Genomic DNA, 22588 nt, shown 5'->3' with positions numbered 1-22588 from the left:
CCAAATTCTTTGAAATATCATGGCCGGAACGACACTATCTTGCCCCAGGTGTCGGCAGTGCCCCAGATGCCAGTCCGCAGGCATTCTAACTGCACAATCTGGCTATGATCCACAAAAAGGTTGACATCAATACCAAATTCACGAACGTACCAATTAAAAACCTTGGGATCTGCAGCTTCAAACATGACACGCTCAGGAGGAAGCTCCTTCATGATCTTTGACACTACATCAGTCCGCCAGGAGTTGACGTTTTCGGTAATACCTTCCGATTCAATCATCAATCGTTTCACACCCGCGTCGAGGAACCTACGACCCAAGTTCACCAGTTTTCCAGGGTCAGAGGTCCCAATCGATTCAAGTCCCGAGGCAGGTGTGTCTCCACCGGCTCCGAATTGAATTCCCAATTCAGGCTTTGGTTCCAACTTGTATGAGTGGACTTTGTCAATAAGACGGAGCCAGTCATCCTCTGGGAATGATAGAAAACCAGAAGACAGTTCAATCACATCGAATCTATGTTGACCAGTCAGATTTAATAATCAGGCTCCTGAACATCGAGTTGGGGATGCACGTACCCGAGATCCTTGCATGTCTTCAAGTACCGGTCAAATATCGGATCTGGGTCGGGATGTGCGAGGAGATGCTCAGCCCATCCACCCTGAAATGTCGAATCTAGTGTCAAAGGCATGCTTCCAGATGCGCTAATTTGCTGACCTAAGACAGTCTTACCGTTGAAATGTACACACCGTGCTCATGGGCTAGATCGACCAGCTCCCGCAGTGGTTTCTCGTAAAAGAGAGAAAAGGCACCTAAGTCTGCCTCAGCACTCCTGTTTCTGGCGAGAACGGAAGCCCTACTGGAACTCACCTCCGGCAAACTTAAGACCATCTACATGGTCTCCCATCCTATAAGATGTTAATCAGATATCATTTGATGAGTAGTGAGGACAGTGCGTAACATTACGTCTCGAGGATGTCTGCGAGATATCTTTTCCCCATGACCTGGCTTTGGTTAGGTGCGCGGGACACAATGATAGGACTCTATGGCACTTACCGAGTAGTATGGGCCCCGGATTTCAGTGACGCCCCTGTTTCTGGGCTTTGCAGGTCTGGGGTTTGACCGCGCGAAGCCAAAGCCATTCTGCCTGTCTTGCAGCAAGGTGACTCCTTGATAGATGTTTGACGTGGCAGAAAATTGTCTGGATGGGGTCAATAAAGCAATGGCCGCTTGTGATGAGGTGCGACTCATTACGCGCCCTGCTTTAAATGGAATAACAGACAACATAGTCAGACAGTTATCAGTGGCCAGGTGGATTGAGTTGAATTTGGCTTTGGCTTTGTTAATTTTATCTATTACATGTGTGTGTTGGAAGGGTTGACGTCAAATCGACTTCATTTGAATCTCAAGGTACGACATTACATAGAAACGAGCAAAGATTACATCACTCTAGATGTATAGCGTGTGCGGAGTTATATACGGAGTAGTCCCTTGTAATATTACTGTGGTACACGCGCATACATTTGTATACTCTGTTTGTACTCCGTAGGGTACGTATTGGAACTACACGGACCTCGGGAGGAAAGAGATACACACTAGTCCTACTATGTACTAGTGCTTAACCTCAACCTTGGATATGCTATGACAATTTTAAGACAAAATCAGACAATTAGCGCCGGCTCGGATACCGGAGACTCTGCAAGGCGAAGTTCGGCGGGCGTTTCGGAGGTTCGGCAAGAGGAGCTCCGACGTACTTTGTACATGTTTTTCTAGAGAAATTCCGGGGCACGATACGAGTACGAAGTGCATTTAACGTACAATAAACTCACGTCAAAGGTACGTTCAAGCTAAATTCACAGCATTTTAAAGGTAAAATCTAGGGAACATTGCGAATTACATAAATTACATATAGTTATCTAACTATGTTGTATACACATGTACCTGTGTACCACGTATGTTTTGGCCTTGGCGAATATGGTAAGAGGTCACATGCATCCACATAGTATAACTTATGCACAGCCCTGGAGATATCATGTTATATGTCCACCTGGGCATGTCCAATCAACATCCGTTGGGTCCAGCGATGGCTCCCGCCAAGAAAAAAGCCAACCTTGTGGATTCCGGTTTTGACACCTTAGCTGTTCGTCACAAGGAAAAAATGCCCGTAAAAAGCTAAAAAAAAAAATTTTTTTTTCCTGTGTCCTTGATTCCGGTGACCCCCGCCCTGTCTTGGCTGCCCTGGCACCTGCCCTGGGCATTTCTTGATTTTGCATGCCAGATGTGGCCCTAAATCATCCCTTCTCAGTCATCTAACCTATTCTAATCCCCTCATTTTTAAGGTATTTCTTTTTATCACCAAGGTACCTTTCTCTTCCATTTTCCCTTTGAGAATCGGTAGGTACTGGTTCCTTGGTCTGATACCTATCATGGGAGCTGGAGCGGTCATAGAGCCGCTGGTGGTTATTGTTCTCTTGTTTGGAGGTACTTGGATTAACCGCTCTGTCGGATCATCCTCGACTCGGCGCTACAGCCGACGGAATTCGAACCTTCAACGAGCTGTTTCATCTGATTCTTTGGAGTCAGGATACTCGAGCCAATCGACAAAGGATGGCCTTCTAAGCTCTCGGTCCCGCTCACCACAAACCCCGGAAGATGGATGGCACAAGCGACAGGTTGGAATCCTGGGGTTGAATTTTCAGGTGTCATCGCCGAATACTATCGTGTTCCAAGACCGCTTACTCAGTCGGTTGCTACGGAAATTTCCCTTCTTGGTAGAATGTTGGTACTGGGCTTTGGTCTACTGGGTAGGTTGATTTGTTATCTACTTCCGTATCGTTAGTCTTGGCCCAACCGACAGCTTACAATTTGTGTAGACGTACCAGCTCGGTCGCGCCTTTACCGCCGTGACTCTCAAGGATGACACTGTCGACGTCGCGAGAAGACATGCATTGAAACTGATCGTGATTGAGGAGAAGCTGGGTATGTTCTGGGAGACCTCGATCCAACGATACTTCCTTCACCGCCCCCTTGTCATGTCTTGGATCAATTGGATTTACTCCTTCATACACATTCCCGGGACGATCGCGTTCCTTGTCTGGCTCTATTACTATACCACCGTGCGGGATCGGATCGATGAGGCTCAGCCCGGAAAGCCCAAGGGTGCTGTGAGTGGGTCGCCTGCGGGGCCTCTTCTATACCAGGCACGCCGTCGGACTTTGGCCGTGTGCAATCTTCTCGCATTTGTGGTGTTCACTCTTTGGCCTTGCATGCCACCTCGGCTACTGAGTGACCCAACCGTGGGTGGCGAAGAGGCGGATCTAGCCCGCAGTTATGGGTTTGTGGACACGGTGCACGGTGTCAATGGATCGGGCAGTGTTTGGACGGAAAACCGTTTCTGTAATCAATATGGCAAGTGTTTCCCGGCCCGAAGCTCGATGAATCCTTGACTGACTGTCACCAGCGGCAATGCCTTCCTTGCATTTCGGCTACTCTTTAATGATCGGCCTCACGCTGATAACAATCCCTTTGCCCCAGCACAACCGGCGCACAATCCTTCGTTCTCGGTTGACTCGTTCCCTAAGACTAAACCTCCCGTCGTGGCAGCGCCTTGTTTGTGTCATACTCGGCTTCCTATATCCGTTTACCATCCTTGTGGCCATTGTTGCCACAGCCAACCATTTTATCCTGGATGCTGTAGCGGGAGCTATCGTATGTGCCTTGGGGTGGTATTTTAATCGAGTGCTGCTCAACCTGTTACCACTGGAGGACTACTTCCTTTGCCTCGTCCGGATCCATAAGCCGGAACCGTCACTTCTCGATGTCCTTGGAGAAGATCTCTCCACGAGTGAGACTGCTTCAGAACCTGCTCGCATATGAGTCCACTCACCAGGGTTTGGCATTACATGGTTGATTCGACTTTGGATTCAGCGTCTTTGCTTTAGAACTAGATACCCTGTATGAAACCCCACCAGACCGGCTGGTCTGGTTTATAATCTGTGTATATGGACCTAGTCATTGTTACCCCGTTATCTCTGTGGGATTGACCGTTGTACCCTGATGTCTCTCCTGTACCTAATCAGCCACTAATATGTTTATGCAAGATTATTTATTTGCTAAAGGAGCATGAAAGACAACCTTGGAAGCATTTGGGGATGATCTAAATACTCCTTTTGTATGGCATAATTATCACAGTACATACAAAGACCATCTAAGCACTACAGACCCAGACACCATGTAGTATCTCTTTCATCTGTAAAGTATAAATACCTCTTGGAGCTAGCATCAGATTGGAAAAGGCATGAAATTGCTTCATCTTAGGTTTGGGGGGGGGGGGGGGGTTGCACTTACAAGTATAGAAGTCAAGATGCGTCGAGGAAGATATATCAACCCATTTGATTCTTTCACTCGACCGTTGTGTTCGCTCCCATTCAAAAACAACAGCCCATCCAATAATACAGATGCCCAGTGTGCTTGATCACATATTACGTTGTCGTCAACGAGTGTACCGCGGTTAAATAACGTGAGCAACTTCCAGGTATAGCGTCGCAAGCTCCCTACATGGCCCTTGATTTCACGGTCTGCTCACACTTGGCTGATTTCACAGTACGTTTCAGAAGCATCCAACACACTCTTGATACCGGCGGCCTATTCGATCTATCATGGGTTTTCTATCGCTTTGGTGAGTGATGACTACCTACAAAAGCTTGCAAAGCAGTTGTAAAAGAACTTATAAAGAGCTAGGGCTTACAACCCAACACGAATACACAAACTCGGGACCAGACTGTCATAGGGGAAAAGGAGCACGTCACTTTTCTTACAATTCTTTCCTTGTGATCAGGCTGGTTTGAATCGATGAATTGGCGAAAGAATCTAATCTTTGAAGAATGCCAGGTTCATCTGCACGTGCCCAGCCATGCCCCAAGTATCGCGATAATTCGAGGTGTAAAAGACCTCTCCTGGCACTTCACAGGCGTAGTATGTCTGCCAACTGTGAATGACCGGATTTCTTCAAAGGAAAAAAAATCACAACACAAAAACAAAACACAGTGACTCCTGCATGTCAATCAACTTCGCGCCAATTGCTTTTGTGCCGTGTTGTCCAGATATCCGGTGGTTGTGAAGCCATATCCGAGTACGAGGGACGTTTGTTGACTCTTTCAGCTGCTGTGTGCTATGTGCAATCAACCAGACACCAAAGGAGGTCACAAAGAATAACGGTCGTTCCTTCGCTTTACATCGAAAGATCAGCCTATTTACCATCTGCGATACGCAGTCGGCAATCCCACAATTCCCATCAGGCTTCACTCGTCACTTCCTCTTCGCACCCAATAGGGAGTTGACAATCAATAATCCATATTGGCATCTTGAATACATCCTCCTATTGTGAAGCACCTATTGTCTATTGACAATCTTCAAAGAGGTAGGATTGCAAGGATATCACTAATCACTACCCCTATATGCATTGTGCAACCTTCTTCTAAAATACCACCCCCACGGCTGTTCAAATCTGAAGAGCGAAGCAAACCATCGTTCACATCTCAAATTCACCGCTTTACTACTGTTGTGTGGTGACTTGAAAGTTGTGGCGTCATTGGGATCTTCCGTTCTCAGACGCGTCTTGAAGTTCCCGCGCCTTTCGCGACTCTTCTTTTCTCCACATCTCTTCTACCCTCCCCTGGAAGCTCCTCCCACCACTTGCACCAGCTCCAATCTACCAATCGTCTACTGAATTTTTAAATTTTCTCATCCCAGCTTGCCATCATGGCTGACGATGCCCCCGTGTCTGCGCCCGTCGAGGGCGATCGGCCCGAGCACGCCACTGAGCAACCCACTGACCCCGAGAAGAAGTCCGAGGATGTGACTGTGTCGGAAGACAAGCCTGCCGGTAAGTATCGATTGATGGATATCAATCAATCGTCTTGCGCATTCGTCACTCAACGCTGTTCCCCGATGGGGAGATCCTGTTTCTGCGCGACACTAACCCACTGTTTCTTTCAGACACTGAAGCTGCGACCGACAAGAAGACGGACGCTGAAGCTGAGGCTGATAAGCCAGCTTCCTCTGATGAGGTTTCAGAGGCCAAGGTTGATGGCGAAACCGCCAAAGATGCACCTGCCGATGCAGAGGCCGCTGCGCCCGCGGAGGCCAACGGAACCGCTGCCTCAGCGAAGAAGTCTTCCAAGAACCGCCGCACCTCCACCGGTGCCACCCAGAAGCTAAGCCGCAAGAAGTCCCAAAGTCGCATCACCCATCTGGACGCTAAGCCAGGCCAAACTTATCTTGCGCGCCTTCGCAGCTATGCGCCCTGGCCTGCCATCATCTGTGACGAGGGCATTCTGCCTCCTAGCCTGCTAGAAAGTCGCCCTGTTACCGCCAAGCAAAAGGATGGATCTTACAAGGGCGAGTATGGTGACGATGGCAGACGCGCCCATGAGCGTACCTTCCCCGTCATGTTCTTCGAAACCAATGAATTGTGAGCCGGCCATCTACGCAACCCTTATGGCAGACGCGAACTTTAGACTGACTAAATATTTTTTTTACAGCGCCTGGGTTCCCAATACCAACCTGACCCCTCTCGACCCTGCCGAGTGCAAAAATATCTCTGAGAAGAATAAAACCAAATCCCTCGTCAATGCTTACAAGGTTGCATCCGAGGGTCACAACCTTCAGTATTTCAAAAAGCTCCTGAACGACCACCAGGCAGCTCTTGACCAGGAAGAGGCTGAATTTGAAGCCCAGGAGGCAGAGAAGGTAGCTGCCAAGGCCGCAAAGGAGGGCAAGAAGGGCAAGCGCAAGAGTAAGGGCGCCGAGACTGATGTTGAAATGGAGGATTTGGATGACTCCAAGAAGTCCAAGGCTCCTTCCAAGAAGCGCAAGAAGGATGTCGAGACCGATGCTGAAGCGGAAAAGGTATGTTTAACAGGATCATGGTGATGATCTCGCTCAGCTCACGAAAATATAGCCCGCTAAGACTCCCAAGTCTAATACAAAGCTGAAGTTGACCACTCCCAAGGCTCCCGCCGAGGACACTGGAAAGAAGACTCCTGCCAGCAAGACCAAGAAGGCACCTGTCAAGAAGGGCAAGGCGGCTCCCGCTGTCAGCGACGAAGGAGACAGCGCCGATGCCAAAGAATCCGAGAAACCCATTGACCCAGAGGAGTTGAGAAAGAAGAAGGAGAAAGAGAGTACGCGATCCCCCATCTCCCTCGACGAGCCCGACCAGGCCAGCTTATACCTTACAGTTTTGTTCCTCCGTCACAAACTCCAGAAAGGCTTCATCTCCCGCGACCAACCCCCTAAGGAAGATGAAATGGCTAACATGGCCAGCTACTTTGACAAGTTGGAGAAGCATTCGGACTTGGAGGTGTCGATCATCCGTTCCACCAAGATCAACAAAGTCCTGAAAATGATTGTCAAGCTCAACTCCATTCCCCGTGATGAGGAGTTTAACTTCCGTCACCGTGCCATGAGCATTTTGTCTAGCTGGAAGAACATCTTAGACGCGGACACTCCCGGCCTGGCGGACAAGGATGAGAAGCCAGCCGTCAACGGATCCAAGGAGGAGGATGGCGTTGAAACCCCCAAGCTGGAGACAGAAGAGGAAAAGGAGCCCGAGTCCAAGTCAACTAAGGATGATGATTCCCCAATGCCCGATGCGGATGAAAAGGTCCCTGAGCCTGAGGAGAAGGCAGTTGAGGAGCCCACGGAGAAGTCCGAAGAGAAGTCCGCCGAGGCTACTGCTCAACTGGTCTAGGAATCACGACTCTGCGATGTCTGTTTTCTTTTATCCATTTCCGCTCTCATTGTTCTCTTCCTTTTCTCTGTTTCAATCTACGCGATTCCGCCGGTTTGTTTTTTTTTTTTTTATCTTTTTTGTCACCTGCCAATGCAATACTGGGATATGGGGCTGGACCAACCAGCAAGGCTTCTTTGAATCAATTGAAAAATGTGATTGTTCCTTTTTTTTTGTCGGTTTTTGTACACTGACCTGTTTCCTGACCATGGAGCATGGGATTTACCTAGCTCTGGATCTTGCCTAGAGGTTGCACGCCAATGGTCTCTTCGATGTCAAGCCGTGCACCAAATTCGGCTCAGCGTATCGGAGAGAATGTTGTTCAATGACGCGGAAATGAACAGGAAGGTTCCTAAGGGTGTGTGATGGAGAGGCTATGTCTTCTTCACTGCATGTATTGAGCTCTTGAATACAAGGATCCATTTGAATTAGTAAAATAGTAGATTAGTAAGTTGTGAAAACATGTTGGTAAGGCTTTGGGAATGTCGAATTCCATGCAATTGGGGTTCTGCTTATAAAATCTCTGAATGTAGTCAACGTATCGACGGGGAAGCATTAAATGCTGATATGCCTAGCTCTTTACAAATCAAAAATCCCCACGCCATTCACAAATGAATGCAGTAATACACCATGCTCCTCGAAAATAAATGAGAAAAAAAAAAAAAAACAGTGTTACGCCGGTTCGATGAAATCTTCAGGTTTCTTGTATAAATCACTTACGCCTCTCTCTGGCAGCAACGTTATCATCGACAGCGATGACAACCACAACGCAGATATCATCAACCTTCCCGCCACGGTAATAGTCACCAGGGTGGTAGCGCTGAGCCTCCTTAGCAAAGGGCCCATCGCGGCGATAGTCGACACTAGCAATTTTTGCCTCGCCGGCAATCGTCGCTGCGAGAATCGACTGCAACGTGACTGCACCCTCAGGTCCGGACTCGTTATTAGCCGGGTCCTTGGAAGGCAGCGAGCCCGACTGAGTAGGAAGAGCATCAGCCAATCTACCCGGCGCAGCCAGCGCACGCAGATTCTCAGAAACCCCAACGCCAGACTCCGTAGCCGTCCATGCCCCAGTCAGAAGCATACGGCTGGTGACAAGCTTGAGGATATCTTGATTATTGAGATTATCAAAGATCCCATCGGTAGCAATGATGAGCACATCCCCATGCTGCATCTGCAAATTCGTGACCGACGCATCACGGGGGAAGTCCTCCAAAAACCCCCCACCAAAGACAGACGCCTGGGCGCGCATACGCGGAGGAATCACGCTAAGCTGGTATGGGGTGTTGAAAGCATGCGTCTGCGGAACCGAGTAATGATGCACCGCCGCTCTCCGCAACAACACCGAGCCCGAATCACCCAAATTGGCCAATTCGACCCGTCCATCCGGCAGCGCGACACCAACAGAGGCGGTACTTCCACCCGCGCGGATGTTCGAATCCGCCACAACCTGATCGTACCCAGCCTGTATGAGGGATTTAGAGCACAAGCTCTCAGCCGGCTCGTGCCATGTCTGCGCAGTGTGCGCCATGTAGTTGCACAAGCCGTGTGAGAAGTCCGCCGGGTCGACACGGGATTCCGTCCAGCCGCCTACACCATCTGCGACGCCGAAGGCGACAGCTTCTGCGTTTGTGTCTTGGTGGTCTGAGATGCGGTTTCCGATGCGGGTTACGAAGAAGGCGTCTTCGCCTGAGTCTGGGCGGTTGCGGCGGCGACTGACGGAGTTTTTGTCTTTTGAGACGCCTAGGGCATCTGCGGTTGGGTCGAAGTTGTATGTATTTTTAATGGGGTGGAAGCGGCGGCCTTTGCCGGAGGAGGAGACGGCGACGCGGTAGGAGAGTTTAGAGGAGGGATTTTCGAAGTTGTTCGTGGGGGTTGAGCGGAAAGCTCGGCGGGAGGGCTGGCGGGTTAGATTCGGGTTTAGGCGGGTGTCTGGTCTGAGTCCTGCAGTGTGGGATGAGAGGCGGACATGCTGGAATTTGAACAGGGAGGGTATATATGTGTTCGGATTGGTGGAGATGGAATAGACGCCATCTAGTGCGATGGCTCGTAGGCTACTGCAGGCGGAAGTGCAGGCTCTAAAGGAAACACTCGGGATCATCGCAGGCCTTGGGGTTTATTTATAGTCCCCTTGTGAAGAAGATGTCTCCTATATTTGAGAGCAAGAGGAATAAAAGAAGGGGGAACAAAAGGCATAAAAAAAAATCCAAAAATCAACGGATAGGACAGTATCCGCCCTTATCGCCCTGTCGCCTGGCGTCATTGATTTGATACCCGATTTCTCAGGCAGAAATTGTTAAACTGTGTGGGGCTGGGCGTGGTGTGGGTAGAATATATATATACAGAGGGAGAATGAGTACCATCATGGATCTTATATGTGGTTGTGTTCAAATAGATACAACTCGATCAGACGTTGACTTGTACACTCTTCTAACGTGTTACCGCCAAAGTGTATCAATTATTCTGCCACCCGCAACACCTTCTCTCCCGCCAACCTTTCTCTCTTCGCTACGAGATATCCCAATTCTTTTCTTTTACCCAAGCGCGAATCTTTATCTAATCTGTCTCTTGGGTCACCGTAGAAGCATACGCTTCTCACTTGCCCAATATGATGCACCCATCGCGTCAGGCTTATGTCGAGGAGACGGAGGACACAGACATGGGGGGCATCAGTTATGCCGATCTTCGTGAGTTATTCTCGAACTTTGTTTGAAGCCCACTAATCAAACTATAGCCATGGACCAAGACTACGATATGCCCTCTATGGCAGCGGGTATCCCAACTGAGCGGGCCTCCGCTATTCTATCGCAATTCGAACGGAAACGGAGAGCAGCAGCGATGGTGGTTCCAACAGATGACACACGAGTGCGCGCACGACTACGAGAGCTCGGGGAACCCATCACGCTATTTGGTGAAGGGCCATCAGAGCGGCGCGATCGTCTACGTGAACTCTTGACCGACATGGCGGAGCAACAAGGCGGAGTCGAGATAGAAATGGAAGAAGCAGAGGAGGAAGGGGAACAACAAGAAGAATTTTTCACAGAGGGCGGGAACGATTTGCTCGAGGCGCGGAAAGAAATTGCGCGCTTTTCTTTGGCGCGCGCAAAGGCTCGAGTGGCCCGTCTGAAAGACGAATCAACAATTACACTTCGGACGCATATCAAGCATCGCAAAGCTGTCAAGGAGAAGCTACAAGGATTCGATCTTTACGGGTCTCAGATTGCTGGCGATCGTCCGGTTAGCATTTGTCGATTCGCGCCGGATGGACAGACAATTGCTGCTGGAAATTGGAGCGGTGGGATCAAATTGCTCAGCGTGCCCAATCTGGAAGAAAAAGCGAGTTTCAACGCGCACACAGATCGAGTGGGGGGTTTGTCGTGGTTCCCCGGCGCCACCCTCCCCAGCTCGAACGTCTCACCCTCGACTGTCAATTTGATCTCCGGAGGCGGTGAAGGAAATATTAATCTCTGGGCCCTTGATCAAGAAAAGCCGCTGGCTACGTTAATTGGTCACTCGGGGCGTGTATGCCGCACCGAGTTCCACCCTTCAGGTAGATTTGCAGCATCGGCATCCTTCGACAGCTCATGGCGGCTATGGGATATTGAAACAGCAACCGAGCTGCTCCTGCAAGAAGGCCATTCGCGAGAGGTCTATACAGTGGCGTTCAACAACGATGGCTCTCTCGTGGCTAGTGGTGGATTCGACAGCATCGGACGTATCTGGGATCTGCGGACAGGACGCAACGTGATGATCCTCGACGGCCACATTCGCGAGATCTACGGTATGGACTGGGGCGTGGATGGTCACCGAGTGCTGTCTGGTTCCGGCGATGGCTGGGTCAAATGCTGGGACTTGCGACAGATGAAGGAGACTGGTGGGATTGGTGCCCACAAGAGCGTGGTATCGGATCTCCGCTGGTACAAAGGTGTAGAATCTGCGTCATTCTTGCCTTCTACGGATGGCGGGATGGACATTGATGGCGCTCCACTAGCTGCTGATAAAGCAGCGGAAGCGCCCTCACCCAAGAAATCAGGCACATTCTTTGTGAGCAGTGGATTTGATAAGTGTGTCAACATCTTTAGCGCGGATGACTGGTCCCTTGTGAAGTCGCTGAGCGGCCACTCGGGCAACGTTCTCAGTACGGATATCAGTGACGATGCAAAGTGGATTGCTAGCTGTGGTCACGATCGTACCGTGAAGCTTTGGGGGATTGAATGATTCAGGTTCATGTGTTGGGCGTTCAACTATCTGTCTTATACCCCCTAGATGCAAATCGCCTACACGCATAAAAACAGGCTGTAAGCTATGGCTGTTTTTCATTTAACAAGATGCATCGGTATCCTCGTAGAGGCCGTGATCACGTGATCATACGGGGATGACGTAAAGCGGTCCGCCGAGGGTATTTGATCAACTTGTGGAGTTATAGTCCTTCCCTTGACCATAAACACACCACATAGTCATGGCGTTCCGTCCACAGAGGTTTTCGCAGCAATTTTCTCGTACAGCAACCTCACGGCCCCTCTCCCGACCAGCTCACTCGCTATCAACCACAAGTCAAGATGCCTGCATGCTCTGCCGATGTCGCCAGCCAGCGCGAGAACTTACAACCCTCCCAACACGTCGATCTTTCATCAGCCAGACACCCATGATACAGCGCCGCTCTGCCTCAACAGAAACCTTTACCTCAGCAGAAGCAGACAACATAACCCTCGTCGGTGCGCCAGACATAACCAATCACTACACAATCTTTCCGAAGACGCTACCAGCAGGCCCACCCCCAGGCTCAGCATTCGCAATCTCAACCAGCGATCTCCGCCGTGAGTTCCTCCAACTACAAGGCCTCGTCCACCCCGACAAATACCCGAACGGAGCAGAGAAGCAGCTCGCCGAAGGCCTCTCGGCACGGATCAACGAAGCGTACCGGACACTCCTGGACCCGCTGCAGCGAGCACAGTACATTCTACGGAAATGGCACGGGATTGATGTGACTGCTGAAGATGCGTCGACTAAGCATGCGCTTGACGCGCAGATGTTGATGGAGGTTATGGAGGTTCAGGAAACAATTGAGGAGGTTGGGGCTTCTACTGATGCGGAGGCGCAGATCAATGCGCTTAAGATAGAGAATCAGGAGAGGGTTATCGAGTGTGTGGGGAGACTTGGGGAGGCGTTTGAGAAGGGAGATTTAGAGGCTGCGAGGAAGGAGTGTATACGATTGCGGTTTTGGTATAGTGTTGGGGAAGGATTGAGGGAGTGGGAGCCTGGGAATACGGAGATTCGGTTTCATTCTAGTTGATAGGTTTTTTTGTACATCATTGGATGGCTTGGATATATCTCGATAGACTGCGCTACTCTTTCTTACATCTGACCGGTGGAGAATACTGAAGTGTGATTCATTATGCACTGCCAATTGGATAGATTTGCTGCCTTTTTTTTTTTCTTCTCTCGATAGGACAGTGGGATAAGCTAATTTCTATGGGAATGAGGGGTAGGGAATACATTCAACCTGTAACAGAAGAGCAGAAGTGAAACGTCTATTTTTATATCTGTGTGAAGTACGGAGTACTCCGTAAACATCGATAACTGTCATCCAGCCTCGTTATAATGAGGCAGGGTATCGTTGTACAACTGTTTGACCGCTACATTTAATATCTCCCGAATATTCACGACAAATCAAAATCCCAATCAGTGACGCCTCAAATTCCAAAACGATGGTTCTCAGGAACAACCCAAGGAGGTTATAGATTGGGTTCTCTCAAGGTTAGGGATTGGGCACAAACCTGCTGACGCTAACGTCGCGCGACAATTGGACAGCCTAGGATCCAGTGACGACCGGCTGTTCTGTATGGCTGCTCTGCGTGTTTTTTTTTTGGTCTCGGTGATAGCGGCATCGCATTCAAATGGTTCAAAAAGAACGAGTGGGTGGTCATTGGTATTGGGAGGAGCCAGAGGAGATGGAGAGGGATATAGGGTGAGGATCCATGATAGCATCTCATCTTCTTTGGACTCATTTCCCATAGCTCATACTCCGTACAGAGAGAGGACTTCGTAGAGTCATCCGGTCTAGCGTAAGTACAACGGATCCTGGAATTCTTGCCCCCATCACAGCTGCACACGTTGCAGACTACCATCTTCGCCCAAGGTCCGCCTTGGGAATCGAAAGTAGATTATTTAATGGGACTATCCTGCATGTAAGAACGTAGATTAATCTCATCTCATCCCTTCCGTAGAAGGTTAACCATCCCTCATGGAGTCAGCTCCCAATTTTAGCAGGTATGGAGAGGTTATGATGTAGGGATACACCATTGGCAGACTGCTAATCCAACGTCTTCAGCATCATCCACTCACAACCATTCACCTTTCTCGTCGGCCCGCAGCATACGAAGCTAACAATCCAGTCGGGGCTCACCGAGCATGTCTCCAAACCACTTCACAATCTCATGAATGGTCCAACGAGGGAATCAAAACACCGCATCGCCCTTCTGGAAGAGGAAGAGGTTGAAACCTTTGTCGCTTTCTGCGAGTATGCATACACCGGCGATTATAGTGTCCCTCGTCTCGAGCGGGAGGTCCAGGAGGAGCACCAGCATGGAGGAGTTGAGAATTCGCCAAGTACTGCCACCTGGGGGGGAAACTATCGAACTGGTTCAATGTCGTCGACTATACCCCCTCTGGCTCCGTCGCCACCTCCACAATGTCGTCACGGAGAACAAGGACCGGATCACCAGCCTGCACCTGAGCCTGAGCCACCAGTGTCTCAGCCCGTGTCTGAACCTGTGCCCGCCGAGGCGCAGGAGCCGGTAACTCCAACCTTGGCGCCGGGGCCTGAGGCCGAGTCGGTTCCAGGACCCGAGACCCCAGTCGATGTCGCAAAGCTGGAGCCAGAGACAGAGACATACCACGAAGCGGAGGCTGGACTAGAGACACCAGCCGCGGAAGTGCGCCCTGCCGACGATAACTGGGCGGTTCCGACCGAAGAACCTGCGACAGTGGAGCCAGACGAGCCCAAGGTAAACAAAAAGAAGGGAAAGAAAGGTAAGAAGGGCAAAAAGCAAGAGCTCGTGGAAGAGGACCCTTCCGCCCCCGCTGAAATTGTCCACCTTACGCCGCCATCAACACCGCCTCCTGAAGTTGCCATTGAGCCTGTCCCGGAACCAGAAGCAGCGCCCGTTGAAGAATGGGCTACAGCAAACGCTGTCTCAGAACCAGACTTAGAACCGACTGAGCACTGGGAACAGCCCGCTGAAGAGCCAACACCTGAAGCTGCACCTACCAAAGAACAGCCACCCGCTCCGGAAGGACCGATGGAAGATTCATGGACTCAAGACCGAAGTGAAGGCGCCATCATTACCCAAGCACAGCGCCAACGACCCATGCTCGACATGTCCTTTGCCACCCAGCAAGCGACCTCACTCTGTGCGCCGGGCCTTAATCTATGGGATGAATTCAAGTCCCTACAATACGACGAGCCAGCACACTTCAAAGACCCAATCGAGACGCCAAGCAACGACATCCCCGACATCACCTTCCACGCGAAAGTCTACATCTTCGCCACACGGTACCTAATCCCTGCTCTTGCCCAGCTCTGTCTTCGAAAGCTGCATCGCGACCTGCTCCTGTTATCCTTGACAGATTTTGAACCCGCCGATCCAGGCGATTCCCCAGTTCTAGACGGCTTGGCAGCAACCAAGGCGCAGATGGTATTGGAGCTGGTGCACTACGCCTACACCAAGACGGCCCGCCTGGAGCCAATCTCGCCAACGTCCGCGACTCAACTTCGGGAGAACCAGCTGCGGCGACTGGTGGTGCACTATGCGGCATGCACCGTGAAGGAACTGTCACGGTATCATTCGGCCAAGGATTCGGTCGCGGGAACCTCGTTGTCAGTGGACGCCAAGGCCGAGCGGCCTGAGAATTTCACTTCCCCCAAGAGTTTCCGCGCGTTGTTGGATTCGACGACGGAGCTGGCCTCTGATCTGGTCTACCGTATGATGTGATTGGGTCTCGTGTGCCTAGACTGTGTTTTTGGTTTCTGCATTGCTGCCAGATGTTTCGAAGGACTGGCGTTCTGTTGCTACCTAATTTGAATCTGTCACTATTTCCTTTTTTTTTTTTTTTTTTTTTTTGAAAGGGGGGGGGGGCGCATTGCATGAATTGTTTAGCACAATTTTGGGACTTTTTTTTTCAATAAAGTGATGATAGTGATGATTTTTATATGTCCTTGGGATGAACGATCAGATCCCGTTGAGATATAGACTTCTAGACTCCTTCAGAGACTGTGATGAAGTGGATTTCTGATGGGGTTCAGATCAAATTCAACCGGAGACTTGAACGATGACATGGTACTCTTCATCTTGGCATCTACGTTGTGCAGACACGCAATGGTGTTCCCATCTTCTTCTTCTTCTCTCTCATCACAGCCAGAGGATGTGTAGATCTTGGCGTTTGGCGCTCAGGCATCCACGCGAAGGCCAGTTTCGACCTTTCAATGCCTATCAGAGGGCCCGAAAGAATTGAGATTCATCCAAAGATCGAAGTTCAAGAGTCTGATAGTAAACCCAATTCTAGATTGCCAATCAGCCTGGTACTTTCTCTTCAGGACTAGGGCAGTGTCCCTAGACAGAACTCATCGAGATTGTTTGTCTAACCTGATGCCCAGACTCGGTATATTTCCGGAATTGCCCAGGGACTAACCCCCCCCCCCCCCCCCCCCTGATGGGAGAATGAATCGAGTCCAATATCCTGGGATCTACTTAGAGACTCCCTTTCGAGGGGATCGTCTTTCAAATAGTCTTGGGAAACCTCTTGGCTGATCTTCAGTGAAATTGGGAAATTGGGAAGTGAGATGATTTGTTCATCGTATATTTACAGGGCCCCTTTCGCTCTTTCTCCTACTTCATTCATCACTGGAATTCCCTTCTCTGTTGCTTTTTCGCTTTTTCTCTTCTTCTCTTCTTCTCTTCTCTTCTAAACCCCAGGGGTGGATAGTCTTAGTCTTGTCTTGGTCCTCTATATTTTTTTCGTTGATGTGCTAACCTTGAGGCTTTAAGACTCATTTGCCTTCATTGCCTTCATTGCATCAAATCTAGATACACAATGTCCAATCCAATTCTACTAGGGGCCTACTCTAATCACAGTCAAGAGCTTCATTCTTCATCTGCACCATCCTCTTCCTCAGACAAGTGCGAGAAGCACTACCCACTGAGCTTCCGCGAGCGCCTCCGTCATTTCACATGGGCATGGTATACTCTCACCATGAGCGCCGGAGGCCTAGCCCTCCTACTAGCGAACCAGCCAAACAAGTTTAAAGGCGACCGCGAGATCGGTCTAGCCATCTACTTATTCAACCTCGTCCTCTTTTCCCTCGTCTGCTCTCTCATGGCATCGCGATTCATCATCCACGGCGGAGTCCTCGACTCCCTCCGCCACGAACGGGAAGGCCTCTTCTTTCCAACCTTCTGGCTCTCCGTCGCCACGATGATCACCGGTCTGGAGAAGTACTTTGGCGACAATCCCGTCCCATCCTTCACAACAACCCTCGAAGTCCTCTTCTGGCTATACTGCTTCTGCACCTTCTCGGTCGCCGTGGTACAATACTCCGTCGTCTTCACCTCGCACATCTACCGCCTTCAAACAATGATGCCCTCATGGATCCTGCCCGCCTTCCCAATCATGCTAAGCGGCACGATCGCATCTGTCATCTCCTCTCGCCAGCCCGAGCGCGCAGCAATCCCCATCGTCACCGCCGGAATCACTTTCCAGGGTCTGGGCTTTTGCATCTCGTTCATGATGTACTCACATTACATCGGACGGTTGATGGAGAGTGGACTTCCGTGCCGCGAGCACAGACCGGCGATGTTCATCTGCGTTGGACCTCCAGCGTTCACGGCGCTTGCTCTCGTCGGGATGGCGCAGGGACTTCCCGAGACGTTCCGCGTGATGGGGAGTAAGGACACAGCTGCCGATGGACGGATGCTGGAGATCCTGGCCTTGGCAGCGGGCGCGTTCTTGTGGGCGCTGAGCTTTTGGTTCTTCTGTGTTGCTGCTATTGCGGTCATTCGGTCACCGCCGACGAGGTTCCATCTTAGCTGGTGGGCGATGGTTTTTCCTAACACGGGATTTACGATTGCTACTATTACGCTTGGAAACGCGTTTGAGAGCTCGGCAATTAGGGGTGTTGCCTCTGCGATGACGATCTGCATTGTCTGCATGTTCATCTTTGTCTTTGTCAATCATGGTCTTGCAGTTTATCGCCAGGATATCATGTATCCTGGTAAGGATGAGGATACATCGGACTGAGATGCTCTTCCGACCGAGGAATTCTTGTCTCTTGTGCTCTTTCTGGTTTCTTTGTGTGTCACTTTTGGCATTTGCTCGCTTTCTTGCGCAATCTTTCTTTGCAATCTTCGGTCTTCTTTAACTGCACGCACTTCTGTCATGTCACTGTTTCCTTTTTTTTTCATTCTGCTTTTGATCTCCAGGTTGATTCTTCATTTGGGCTTTTTCTCAAAAGCATTCAAGCACTCTGTTTGTTTCGGTCCTGTGGAAACTCTTTGCATCTCCAGCGTTTCATATCTTGTCTGAACCTCCATCTCCTTAGCGTCTACTACATGTCAATAGAACTAGAACGAATAAAGTCACTGCAATTAAATCATAACCACCTAGCAATCTAGAAACAAAAGACCAAACGCTCGTGGACAAGTACAGACAAGAACCAGAACAAAGAAAGAAAAGAAAAGAAAAGTCACGCGACCATAAAACCCTACCTGGAAGCCATCATACCCGAACAACCTAGCACTTCAATGTGGGAAAACATACCAAAGCTCAACCAGGAAAAAAAATCATTGAAGAGGCTCGTCTTGGCTTCATCCCGAAGGATTACTGGACCCCAGCACCACGGTGAGGTGCGAGCCAACGCTGGGGAAATGGCAAATAAATGGCAAATAAATGGCAGAGGACGTTGCAGGCTAACATGGTGACGAAGTCCCTCTCTTCACTTCCCAGTCGGCACCAGGTTGCCCCAGGACCGGTGGGCAGAAGGCGGGGGATAAATGGTAAACAAACAAGAAACCCGAAAGATGAAAATGAATGAGTGGCAAATAGCAAGATAAATGGCAGAGGACGTTGCAAGCTAACATGGTGACGACGTCCCTCTCTTCACTTCCCAGTCGGCACCAGGTTGCCCCAGGACCGGTGGGCAGAAGGCGGGGGATAAATGTGGAAAATGGATGGGTGACGTGGAATGGACATGGTAAACACAGATGTAAACAGACGTCATATGTAAATAAATGTCAGAAAGATGTCATAGATGGCAGGCTCGTCTTGGCTTCACCCCGAAGGGTTACTGGACCCCAGCACCACGGTGAGGTGCGAGCCAACGCTGGGGAAATGGCAAATAAATGGCAAATAAATGGCAGAGGACGTTGCAGGCTAACATGGTGACGAAGTCCCTCTCTTCACTTCCCAGTCGGCACCAGGTTGCCCCAGGACCGGTGGGCAGAAGGCGGGGGATAAATGGTAAACAAACAAGAAACCCGAAAGATGAAAATGAATAAGTGGCAAATAGCAAGATAAATGGCAGAGGACGTTGCTGGCTAACATGGTGACGAAGTCCCTCTCTTCACTTCCCAGTCGGCACCAGGTTGCCCCAGGACCGGTGGGCAGAAGGCGGGGGATAAATGGTAAACAAACAAAACCCCAAAGATCAAGTAGATGGCAGGAGCTCGTCTTGGCTTCACCCCGAAGGACTACTGGACCCCAGCACAACGGTGATGTGCGAGCCTTCGCTGGAGGGAAGTGGGAAAGGAGGTTTGAACAAAGAACAGTGATAAGGGAAGGGGAGTAGAAAAAGATGATGATGATGTATGGGAGATGGGAGATGGGAGATGGGAGATGGGAGATGGGAGATGGGAGATGGAGAAGAGAAGAGGAAAATGGGGGGGAGGGGGGTATTTATAACCACAGGAATCGATGGCCTCAGGATACACTTTAACCTGATCACGCAGGCAATATGTCACCATTATGTCAATATGTATATATGTAGAAGTAGAAGAGAAAACAATGATATTGCATCCTATATAAGATGTTGTCACCTTGCTCTAGCAAGTTTTGTATGGGTATCATGATGGCAGGAAAAAGCAGTCTTTTGCCGCACATGGCTTCGTGGTTGTAGAGCGACAGGTCGAGTTCATGCTCGACAGTCAAGCCTTGATTGAAACGAGCTTCTTGGAGCATACTGGCGTGCACTGGACAGACGGCCAGAAGCCCGCGACGCCGAAGGCATCTGATAGACTACCACGTGGCTCCGTCCGTTGAGAAGGAGTGAACTGCCGAGGCGAGACTTTCGGATAGTTTGGCAAAGAAAGCCCTCAGGGTGGTGATAGACTTGGGATAAAGTGCGAAAGCCGTCCACAGCAGCTTAAGCAACCTTTCTGCCGACGTTACCAATTCCACGGCCGACAATGCTGACAATCACATCCCCATCGCCATTGTCAGGCGCGTCACGGATACCCCATCCAGGGGCGCCGAACTTGGACAGATCCCGAGCGAGCTGGATCACGTTGGGATCAGCAATCACGTCTCGGCCAACCTGCAGCCGCCCAACATCTTCCGAGCCCATTGTCATGAGGGTGAACATGGTCGTCGCAGCCGCAGGAGCCACACAACCTCCCTTCGAAACCGTTTCTAAGAGCTGGAATGCACACTGCTTTCCAACTTCCTCGGGGGCTTGACCACCCTGTGGAGGAGAGGCCACATCAGCTGAGAAAAGGCAGCCTGTGGAAGACTCCGCCACCAAGGACAAACCAAACCCAAGGCCGATCTTCTTCTTTGCTTGGGGGTTGGTCTTATCTGGAGCCGGTACCAAAGGCGCAGACGCAACGTCGGAGAAGATGTAAGTATCAGGGCTGAGTGGGTTGAGAATACCACGGGCGGTCTCAATCATGCGAGCATTGTTCGAGCCAGACACACCAACCGAGTATACAACCCCACGGACGCGCTTGATGCGGCCGGCGTTCATCAAGTGCAGAGTCTTCGGCAGACGGACCTGGTGGCCAAACACGAGCTGAACTTCACCACCACCACCCCTGCCAGTGGGCCCAGTGTTTGATCGCCTCAAGATACGGAGCTCGATGTTGTTGAAGATGCCGAATTGTTTGTACAGAGGGAGGATCGCAGTACGAACGCTGTCGACGGACATATCTCCGGTCTGGGTCGACGAGGTGATCACACCGGGTCCTGTGAAGAGCACCTTCATGGGTACTTTGGCGAAGGGGGCAAGCAGACAGAGCGGGATCAGGAAGTAACTGAGACCGCGGTTACAGTTGGACGGAATCTCGTAGGTGATCATACCGCCGCTGGCTCCAGTACCGGCCGTGCTGCCGGTAATCAAACCTGGCTTGTAGACGAGCACAGTACCGGTGTATGAGATCTCCATTTGAGATCCATTGGTGATTGCATCTAGCAGACGTAGGAAAGAAATTTCATGAGGCGCAAGACCTGGATTCGTGGGCGACGAGGAGCGAATTTGCGAGATATGGACTGTGCGGCCGGTGAGGGTGGACAAGACCAGGCGATATACCAAATTGTGATGAGATGTAAACCGAAGGGGGGGTTGAGAGGTGGCCATTTTGTGTGGTAGGTCAAGACTCTCACCGTTTAAGCACTGCAGTCCGGCTGTTGGATTCAAGATGTGAAAAAGAAAAATTGACGGAAGCAAATTGATCCGATCCGCTCGTTAAGTCCGGGGTGGACCTGATATCTCCGGGGATCAGATCGTCAGTTTTGATTTTCATGGGTTCCGGCCTCATGCGACATTTGCAAATTCTTACAAAGTAGACTCTGACAAAGATCAGATTTTGATGTATTCACAATGCTTCTGCCAGCGCTGAATATCCCCAAATGGTAAGCTCATTGCTTCCCATCTATCTTTTTTTTATAATACCTCACCCCACCAGACGATACCATGATTCATCACGCGACCCATAAGCAAGCTATCCCCAGAACTAACAGCTAACAATATCTATATAGGCTTGAAGAAAACTCCCATCTCCTCCAACCACCAGTCAACAACTACTGCGTCTACCACCCCTCAACATCAGCCACAGCCGGCTACACAGTGATGATAGTGGGCGGGCCCAATGCCCGAACTGATTTCCATATCAACACAACCCCAGAGTTCTTCTACCAATACCGGGGATCAATGCTCCTCAAAACAGTCGACAACACAACAACACCTCCTAGTTTCCAAGATGTCCCCATCCACGAAGGCTCGATCTTCCTACTGCCCGCGAACACCCCACACTGCCCCGTGCGCTTCAAGGATACTGTCGGTGTTGTGATGGAACAACCGCGGGCTAAGGATGCAGTTGATGCTATGAGATGGTATTGCAAGAGCTGCAAGGAGATTGTTTGGGAGAAGAAGTTTGTGTGTGTTGACTTGGGAACGCAGGTTAAGGCCGTGGTTGAGGAGTTTGCGGCCGACGAAGAAAAGCGCAAGTGCAAGGCCTGTGGAGAGATTGCAGCGTCAAAGTATCGGGAGGGGGAAATTACGCAGCCCCCAACATATCCTGAATAGTATCCTGATCAGGTCCAGTGGAGGGTGAGGTTGGTGAGGCCGTAAATGTAGTATTTTTCGGTGATGAATGGTTATGAGTGACGAACCTAACATTCGGAGATGTGAATAGATGTAGAAAGAAACAGAATATGATGATTATGCCTCTCGACAAATCAAAGGGCACTTTTAAAGGGCAATACAAGTCGAGGTTAACCCGAGATAGAATGGAACATGGAAAGTTGCCGGTGTTT

At 50.3% G+C, this 22588-nt stretch overlaps 10 protein-coding genes across 10 annotated transcripts; 7 read left to right on the top strand and 3 right to left on the bottom strand.

Annotated features, from left to right (window-relative positions):
• Window positions 1-17: 17 nt before the first annotated feature.
• Pdw03_5369 ((2R)-phospho-3-sulfolactate synthase, ComA) lies at window positions 18-1245 on the bottom strand (the record flags this gene model as incomplete). Its single annotated transcript, XM_066101040.1, has 6 exons — window positions 18-510; window positions 573-655; window positions 727-806; window positions 865-902; window positions 961-998; window positions 1051-1245. The coding sequence occupies 6 exons, from the start codon at window positions 1243-1245 to the stop codon at window positions 18-20; spliced, it is 927 nt and encodes a 308-aa protein (XP_065957980.1).
• Window positions 1246-2420: 1175 nt separating this feature from the next.
• On the top strand, window positions 2421-3870 carry Pdw03_5368 (Integral membrane protein; the record flags this gene model as incomplete). The annotated part of the gene is made up of 3 exons (XM_014683462.1): window positions 2421-2798; window positions 2868-3402; window positions 3455-3870. 3 exons carry the CDS (start codon window positions 2421-2423, stop codon window positions 3868-3870), a joined length of 1329 nt encoding a protein of 442 aa, XP_014538948.1.
• Window positions 3871-5754: 1884 nt separating this feature from the next.
• Window positions 5755-7747, top strand: Pdw03_5367 (PWWP; the record flags this gene model as incomplete). Its single annotated transcript, XM_014683463.1, has 5 exons — window positions 5755-5878; window positions 5992-6466; window positions 6537-6903; window positions 6956-7178; window positions 7236-7747. The coding sequence occupies 5 exons, from the start codon at window positions 5755-5757 to the stop codon at window positions 7745-7747; spliced, it is 1701 nt and encodes a 566-aa protein (XP_014538949.1).
• A 751-nt stretch (window positions 7748-8498) lies between these two features.
• On the bottom strand, window positions 8499-9887 carry Pdw03_5366 (Protein phosphatase 2C-related; the record flags this gene model as incomplete). The annotated part of the gene is made up of 1 exon (XM_014683464.1): window positions 8499-9887. One exon carries the CDS (start codon window positions 9885-9887, stop codon window positions 8499-8501), a length of 1389 nt encoding a protein of 462 aa, XP_014538950.1.
• A 507-nt stretch (window positions 9888-10394) lies between these two features.
• On the top strand, window positions 10395-12004 carry Pdw03_5365 (Pre-mRNA splicing factor, putative; the record flags this gene model as incomplete). Its single annotated transcript, XM_014683465.1, has 2 exons — window positions 10395-10473; window positions 10521-12004. The coding sequence occupies 2 exons, from the start codon at window positions 10395-10397 to the stop codon at window positions 12002-12004; spliced, it is 1563 nt and encodes a 520-aa protein (XP_014538951.1).
• Window positions 12005-12245: 241 nt separating this feature from the next.
• On the top strand, window positions 12246-13079 carry Pdw03_5364 (Co-chaperone Hsc20; the record flags this gene model as incomplete). The annotated part of the gene is made up of 1 exon (XM_014683466.2): window positions 12246-13079. One exon carries the CDS (start codon window positions 12246-12248, stop codon window positions 13077-13079), a length of 834 nt encoding a protein of 277 aa, XP_014538952.2.
• Window positions 13080-14030: 951 nt separating this feature from the next.
• On the top strand, window positions 14031-15780 carry Pdw03_5363 (HSCB C-terminal oligomerization domain-containing protein; the record flags this gene model as incomplete). The annotated part of the gene is made up of 2 exons (XM_014683467.2): window positions 14031-14056; window positions 14118-15780. The coding sequence occupies 2 exons, from the start codon at window positions 14031-14033 to the stop codon at window positions 15778-15780; spliced, it is 1689 nt and encodes a 562-aa protein (XP_014538953.2).
• A 1099-nt stretch (window positions 15781-16879) lies between these two features.
• Pdw03_5362 (C4-dicarboxylate transporter/malic acid transport protein, putative) lies at window positions 16880-18082 on the top strand (the record flags this gene model as incomplete). The annotated part of the gene is made up of 1 exon (XM_014683468.1): window positions 16880-18082. The coding sequence occupies one exon, from the start codon at window positions 16880-16882 to the stop codon at window positions 18080-18082; it is 1203 nt and encodes a 400-aa protein (XP_014538954.1).
• Window positions 18083-20201: 2119 nt separating this feature from the next.
• Window positions 20202-21410, bottom strand: Pdw03_5361 (RNA-3'-phosphate cyclase family protein; the record flags this gene model as incomplete). Its single annotated transcript, XM_014683469.1, has 1 exon — window positions 20202-21410. The coding sequence occupies one exon, from the start codon at window positions 21408-21410 to the stop codon at window positions 20202-20204; it is 1209 nt and encodes a 402-aa protein (XP_014538955.1).
• Window positions 21411-21653: 243 nt separating this feature from the next.
• Window positions 21654-22358, top strand: Pdw03_5360 (3-hydroxyanthranilate 3,4-dioxygenase 1; the record flags this gene model as incomplete). The annotated part of the gene is made up of 2 exons (XM_014683470.1): window positions 21654-21685; window positions 21812-22358. 2 exons carry the CDS (start codon window positions 21654-21656, stop codon window positions 22356-22358), a joined length of 579 nt encoding a protein of 192 aa, XP_014538956.1.
• Between the last annotated feature and the right edge of the window lie 230 nt (window positions 22359-22588).

The sequence above is a fragment of the Penicillium digitatum genome, chromosome 6 (assembly GCF_016767815.1).
Source record: "Penicillium digitatum chromosome 6, complete sequence".
NCBI lineage: Eukaryota > Fungi > Ascomycota > Eurotiomycetes > Eurotiales > Aspergillaceae > Penicillium > Penicillium digitatum.
The sequence above is the reverse complement of the archived record's forward strand: the minus strand, read 5'-3'. Positions and strand labels throughout refer to the sequence as shown.